The sequence below is a fragment of the Octopus sinensis genome, linkage group LG23 (genome assembly GCF_006345805.1).
Source record: "Octopus sinensis linkage group LG23, ASM634580v1, whole genome shotgun sequence".
Taxonomy (NCBI): Eukaryota; Metazoa; Mollusca; class Cephalopoda; order Octopoda; family Octopodidae; genus Octopus; species Octopus sinensis.
Window position 1 is genome coordinate 2,065,898 of NC_043019.1, and position 8,022 is coordinate 2,073,919.

Genomic DNA, 8,022 nt, shown 5'->3' on the forward strand with positions numbered 1-8,022 from the left:
AACTTTTATTAAAACTATTCTAATACTTAAAGAAAACCTCTCTCATATAGTGTTTGCTCAATTCACTCACGAAAGTATGGGGGTAGAGATATTAAAAAATCAAATGCAAAGGTTATTTGAGAACGTACGTTTCAAGATTAGTCAAAATCGACATTTCTATCATCAGCTCAGAACTCCCTGGTTTGGATTTGAAAACACTGAAAGTGGGAGCATACCCTTCGGCTTATTATCGCTTCTGAAGATCCGCTCGAAACTAACAGTGCCAGCAAACTCAAATATGCAAGCGAAGAATTTTGCTCTCCCCTTTCCACCAGCGTGGGTTAAAATCAGTAAACACTATGCTTTTTTTCGGTAAAATCCGAGGCATTTAAATAGAGAGAGATGAATTATAATTTCAACAATTGAGGGTAAAATTAATTAATTAATCAATTTCACCAAGTATTCAGTATGCAAAGGGACCATTTAAGGCGAATTCAATATTACATTATATAAAAGGGCTTAGTAAAATAAATTACTTTGCCGCATACTGAACTCATTAGAAATAGCAGCTAAAAAAACTTTTATAAAACTATTCTAATACTTAAAGAAAACCTCTCTCATATAGTGTTTGCTCAATTCAACTCACGAAAGTATGGGGTGGGTAGAGACATTAAAAATCAAATGCAAAGGTTATTTGAGAACGTACGTTTCAAGATTAGTCAAAATCGACATTTCTATCATCAGCTCAGAACTCCCTGGTTTGGATTTGAAAACACTGAAAGTGGGAACATTACCCTTTCGGCTTCTATCGCTTCTGAAGATCCGCTCGAAACTAACAGTGCCAGCAAACTCAAATATGCAAGCGAAGAATTTCTGCTCTCCCCTTTCCACCTGCGGGGTTTTAAAAATCAGTAAACACTATGCTTTTTCGGTAAAATCATAGGCATTTAAATAGAGAGAGATGAATTATAATTTCAACAATTGAGGTAAAATTAATTAATTAATCAATTTCACAGTATTCAGTATGCAAAGGGACCATTTAAGGCGATTCAAATTATTACATTATATTAAAAGGGCTTAGTAAAATAAATTACTTTGCCGCATACTGAACTCATTAGAAATAGCAGCTAAAAAAACTTTTATAAAACTATTCTAATACTTAAAGAAAACCTCCTCATATAGTGTGTTGCTCAATTCAACTCACGAAAGTATGGGGGTAGAGACATTAAAAATCAAATGCAAAGGTTATTTGAGAACGTACGTTTCAAGATTAGTCAAGATTAGTGTTTTCAAATCCAAACGAGGGGAGTTCTGAGCTGGTGATAGAAATGTCGATTTTGACTAATCTTGAAACGTACGTTCTCAAATAACCTTTGCATTTGATTTTTTAATGTCTCTACCCCCATACTTCGTGAGTTGAATTGAGCAAACACTATATGAGAGAGGTTTTCTTTAAGTATTAGAAATAGTTTTATAAAAGTTTTTTTAGCTGCTATTCTAATGAGTTCAGTATGCGGCAAATAATTTATTTTACTAAGCCCTTTATATAATGTAATAATTTGAATTCGCCTTAAATGGTCCCTTTGCATACTGAATACTTGGTGAAATGATTAATTAATTAATTTTACCCTCAATTGTTGAAATTATATATATATATATATTATATATAATATATATATATATATATATATATTATATATATATATATATATATAATATATATATATATAATATTAATTAGACACAAAACCACTATATTGCAAATCAAACAAGGAAAGACTTAATCAATACATAAAAAATTTTAATAATTTTAATTATTTATTTATTTACTTATATTAAAATTTTTTTATGTATTGATTAAGTCTTTCCTTATTTGATTGCAAAATAGTGGTTTTGTCTCTAATTAATTTATATAATATTTTACTATAAAAATGGATTTCTATTCAATCCTAAATTGATTTTCCCTGTAATTTGGATTTATTCCCTAATATTTATTATTATTATATATATAATATATATATATATATATATATATATATATATATATATATATATATATATATATATTAAGGTATTAACCGTTGTTGTTCAAATGATGAATAGCATTGCGAAACCATTGGTTCGTTTTGTTCTCTTACTTTGTTATCATCTTATAATCATCTCATAATAATGACTTTTATGACTCGTATTACTACCTCAGTCAATCTAAGTGTATATATTTGTCGTTACCTGTCATAAATAGCCTTTTTCTATTTGCAATATGCATTTTCGTTGATTTTTCATATTTCACCCCTATATATATATATATATATATATATCTTAAGATGCTTGACTTCCTTTCTCTTCCGCAATTTCTTCATTTCCCCTTCCTATTTTCATCCATTTATTTTTCTCCACCCATCAGTTACTTCCTTACCTTTAAATTCTTCAACAACCTTCACTCTCTGCATCGTGTGTGTATACGGTATATATATATATATATCGCCACTACCATTACGATTCTGCAATTTAAATTCCCAATTCAACTTACTTTCTTCTTCAATTTCAACTCTCGATCGATGCCCGCAGCAAATTCAAAGAATATTCCAAAGTGCTATGTGCTTTAATTTGACATGTCTGCTGACAGCTGGAATGTAATCTTTCAGCTGACAGGAACATTTGGAGGAGATTCATAGGAGAAGCAAATTGTATCCCTTTTGTAAACTGCAAGGCCTCACAGACAGGCAGACTCACTGTTGGTATAGAATATGAAACCAGTCCTGATTCATCAGCCTTGTTTTGGTTATCACCACTTCAAACTGCTGGAAAGCAGCATCCATATTTATACAGCCAATGTGAGCCAATTCATGCCCGGAGTTTTGTACCCTGTCAGGATTCACCTGGAGTTAAGTTTCCTTACACAGCAAAGGTGACAGTCTTAAAGGAATTTGTGGTCTTGATGAGTGCACTTCAACAGAGTTCCAATGTATGTCGATCAAATTCTTCAAAAATGGAATTCTTCTTCAAACAGCCAGTGCCAATACCAAGTTATTTGATCGCTATTGTTGTTGGAGACTTGGCCAGTCGTAACATTGGACCCCGTAGCAAAGTATGGTCAGAGACGGAATTTCTTGACAAAGCAGCTTTTGAGTTCTCTGAGACTGAAGAGATGCTGAAAGTTGCTGAGAACCTGATGGGACCCTATGTATGGAGTCAATATGATCTTGTTGTGCTCCCACCATCTTTTCCTTATGGTGGCATGGAAAATCCCTGCCTCACATTTGTTACCCCAACACTCTTGGCTGGAGATAAATCACTAGCTAATGTTATTGCACATGAAATATCTCACAGTTGGACTGGTAACTTGGTCACTAATTCTACATTTGAACATTTCTGGTTAAATGAAGGCCATACGACATTTGTAGAGAGAAAAATTTGTGCTAAGCTAGGTTGTGGGGAACCATTAAGAAATCTTTTAGGCATGATTGGAAAAAAATCCTGGGCAGATTATGTTAATAATCCGAACACTAAGCCTAATTTTACTCGATTGGTACCCGAACTCAAAGGAGTATCTCCTGATGACTCCTTTTCTTCTGTGCCTTATGAAAAAGGCTATGCCTTACTCTATTATTTGGAAGACCTTGTTGGTGGACCAGAGGTTTTTGAACCATTTTTAAAAGCTTACATTGAACATTTCAAGTATCATTCAATTAACTCTCACCAATGGAAAGAGTTCCTGTTGTCTTACTTTACAGAAAAGGGCAAGGGCAGTGCTTTAAGGAGAGTGAACTGGAATGACTGGTTCTTTGAGACTGGAATGCCAGCAGTACCGATATCGTATCAGTCATGCCTTGCTGATGCTTGCCAGCAACTAAGTGAAATATGGTGTTCAACTGGAGACAGTAACTTTGGACAGTTCTCTTCATCAGATCTTGACCAATTCTCCACTCCACAGACGTTGGAATTCCTCAACCAGTTGATGGAACAGGACCCCTTTAGTTTGACCAAGATTGCTCATATGGAATCGGCATATCACTTATTTTCTCAGGGAAACTCAGAGATTCTGTTTCGGTGGTTAAGACTTTGTCTGCGAGCTAAATGGAACAAGTGCATTCCTCATGCTGTTAGCTTCATTAATAAACAAGGCCGGTTGAAATTTCTCCTACCAATATACGAACTTCTGTATCAGTGGGAAGACACCAGACAATTGGCAATTGATAATTTCCAAGAACACAAAGAGGAGATGCACAATTTAGCTGTCACAAAGATTTCTAAAATGTTGAAACTTACATAATTATTATAAATCCTGTGTTTTTTCCCTTTTGATTTTTTTTTCCAAGTCAAATTTTTTGTTTTACTTGATCAGATTCTGTTTAAAAAGTTAATTCTGGAATAGAAAAATCCTCAAGGTTTAATGGAAAAACTAAAAGAAAATTTTTATAACTTTAATTATAATTTCAATGATACTATTTTTGCGTAAAGACCTCGGAATTTGTTTTAACACTCATGGCATTTTTAAAGAATCCCAATAATTAGCAATAACAAAGAAGCAGCCACCATTTGTTTTGATCCTGACCTCACCAAAGTATAAGAGACGCTCCAGTATGTTGTGAGAACTATAGAGAATTTCCTTAAATTGATATATAATCCAATAACATTACAAGCTGCTTGCTTCTGCAGAGATCCTATGGATAGCAGAGGTCTTAATGATTGGTAAACTGCATGATTTCACAAGTCTAAACATAATGCTAATAATAAATGGCTAGTATATATATGAGTGAGGCAGCTGCCTGTGGTCACTGGTACGTGGTAATGTTACAAGTCTGCAACTCCATTGTGCTTTTTCTACCTTTTTTTTTTTTGATGTGGTATGCATATGGCAAAACAATTCTTTTTATTCCTCTCCACTCTCTTTTTTAGGCTTTGTATCTATATAATATATTGCTATATTTCATACATAAAGGTGCAGGAGTGGCTGTGTGGTAAGTAGCTTGCTTACCAACCACATGTCCTGGGTTCAGTCCCACTGCGTGGCACCTTGGGCAAGCGTCTTCTACTATAGCCTCGGGCCGACCAAAGCTTGTGAGTGGATTTGGTAGACGGAAACTGAAAGAAGTGCGTTGTATATAGTGTATATATATATATATATGTTTGTGTTTGTCCCCACAACATCGCATGACAACCGATGCTGGTGTGTTTGCATCCCCGTAACTTAGCGGTTCGGCAAAAGAGACCGATAGAATAAGACCTGGGGTCGACTTGTTCGACTAAAGGCGGTGCTCCAGCATGGCTGCAGCCAAATGACTGAAACAAGTAAAAGAATAAAAGAAAAGAAAGAAAAGAATATATATATATGTGTGTGTGTGTGTGTGTGTGTATAAACGATAAACGTCGCCCTTTTCAAGCCTAGCCAGGCTCATCGGCCCGGTTTCCCGGTTTCTGTGGCGTATGTGTTCCCCCCAGCTGGACGAGACGCCAGTCCATCGCAGCGTTACTCAAGAAACAGGAAGAGGGGAGAGAGAGAGAGAGAGAGAAAGTTGTGGCGAAAGAGTACAACAGGGTTCACCACCACCCCCTGTCTGAGCCTCGTGGAGGTTTCTTGGTGTTTTCGCTCAATAAACACACACAACACCCGGTCTGGGAATCGAAACCGCGATCCTCCGACCTCGAGTCCGCTGCCTTAACCATATATATATATATATTAATATATATATATATAATATATATATATATATATATATAATATATATATATATATATATATATATATATACGAATATATATCAAAATTGCCGTCGGTATAATTATTGCTTTTGCCACTACTTTGTCACTTTTGTAACTACATTAAAAGAAATTTATAATCAAACTTTGGAATCACTTCGGAAGTTGTAAACATCTGTTGTCTTTTACAACATAAGATATGTGTGTATAGTTGAGTTACGTAATTACCAACATAATTGTACAGTAACGGAATAATATTATAAATACGTGGCTGAAATAAACCTCAGAAATGCTTTGCCCGACGCAGAATCTCCAAGAGTTACCCAGACGTTATACAAACGTTTCTAAATCCATCACAATCCATCCATAGTAATGTTGGAAACCCTACTGTATCGTCAGCTGCTATCCAAGTGTCACAAGTGTTTCGCATTTCATCCTGTACGCTTTGTCTGGGTGAAACAGCGAGGACTGAAATACTCATCGCCTGCAGGATACTCCTCTTTAGGTCTCTTATAAACCATAGCTACCTTGAGTGTGTTTCTGCTGCCGTTCTTTTTTCATTAGTGTCTTTCTGCAGTTGTCTCAGTTCCACACCAATCTTCTGTAGAAAATACTGCACCGATTTAGCTGAAAAGCAGCAGTGGCCGACGTCATAAGGAATGACGCCTCGTGCCTTCCCTTGACAAAGGCCTTGTCGATCAAATCCCGATATTTGGTTTTCTTTCACTGGTAAGAAATATTGAGTCTGTCCTTGCAGGGCGCTGTGGGGTCGACCTGATTATTGTTTTGTACTCATGGAGAACAAGAACATGCTCGGTCGGGAAAACGCTACTACTGTAGCCTCTGGCAAGTTGCGTCTGGTCTTCAAACCTGAGGCTGGAAGCAAAATAGAAAACTGGTCCTCCGCATTTACTTCGGACATAGAACGTATATTGCCTTCTCTTAGGCTTCTGACACCTTTAGTTCATGTTAGCAATGTTTTTTAGCCTTAAACACTTGCAGAACACTCCTCTTGGCAATCTCTGTAAGGCCTTTGTCATGTCTCCACTTATATCTATTTCTATTTCTTTATTACCCACAAGGGACTAAACACAGAGAGGACAAACAAGGACAGACAAACGGATTAAGTTGATTATATCGACCCCAGTGCGTAACTGGTACTTAATTTATCGACCCCGAAAGGATGAAAGGCAAAGTCGACCTCGGCGGAATTTGAACTCAGAACGTAGCGGCAGACGAAATACCTATTTCTTTTCTACCCACAAGGGGCTAAACACAGAGGGGACAAACAAGGACAGACAAACGGTGTTTAAGTCGATAACATCGACCCCAGTGCGTAACTGGTACTTATTTAATCAACCACAAAAGGATGAAAGGCAGAGTCGACCTCGGCGGAATTTGAACTCAGAACGTAATGGCAGACGAAATACGGCTACGCATTTCGCCCGGCGTGCTAACGATTCTGCCAGCTCCAGCGTTCCTTCACTGCCTTCGCGTATCCACACTGCATGCAATATAAGTCTTCCGCTTCGTCCCATATTTTAAGGTTATTTGGCGTTGGCGAGGGAAACGACGGCAAAACAACCTTTGATTTCGTTCCAGAGGTAAATTGTTTTTAATTCATGACACGAAGTGAAAATTAAAACATGACAACACTCTAGTTCAAAACAGTCAGAGGTTTATGACAAGGAATATAACTTTCAGAGATACTCTCAGCTAACGTGACACCAACATTGCTACTTATATGGATTTTTACACTATCGAAACAAGTTTTACTCATTTCACAGCTTTCAAGTGACTGTGAAAATTAGCCACGTGCTCAATTTTCCTGTCATTGTGATGGTCACGTTTGAACAGATACGACTTGAAAGGGAGGCGAGCTGGCAGAAACGTTCGCACGCCGGCGAAATGCGTAGCTGTATTTCGTCTGTCGTTACGTTGTGAGTTCAAATTCCGCCGAGGTCGACTTTGCCTTTCATCCTTTCGGGGTCGATAAATTAAGTACCATTCACGCACTGGAGTCAATGTAATCGACTTAATACCTATGTCTGTCCTTGTTTGTCCGCTCTATGTTTAGCCCCTTGTGGGTAATAAGGAAATAGGTATTTCGTCTGCCGTTACGTTCTGAGTTCAAATTCCGCCGAAGTCGACTTTGCCTTTCATCCTTTCGGGGTCGATTAAATAAGTACCAGTTACGCACTGGGGTCGATGTAATCGACTTAATCCGTTTGTCTGTCCTTATTTGACCCCTCTGTGTTTAGCCCCTTGTGGGTAGTAAAGAAATAGGTACGACTTGAAAGCGAATGTTCTCGCCTCAAGAACAAAGCGTTGTGGGAATACGAT

At 37.1% G+C, this 8,022-nt stretch overlaps 1 protein-coding gene across 1 annotated transcript in view; it reads left to right on the top strand.

The window, feature by feature from the left end:
* LOC115223638 (leukotriene A-4 hydrolase-like) overlaps positions 1–4,286 on the top strand; it is a 69,572-nt gene extending 65,286 nt beyond the window's left edge. The window contains exon 2 of the mRNA XM_036512621.1: positions 2,606–4,286. Coding sequence (XP_036368514.1) covers positions 2,606–4,252 — 1,647 coding nt within the window. The 3' untranslated portion in view covers positions 4,253–4,286. The remainder of the gene's footprint in view (positions 1–2,605) is intronic.
* The last annotated feature ends 3,736 nt before the right edge of the window (positions 4,287–8,022 follow it).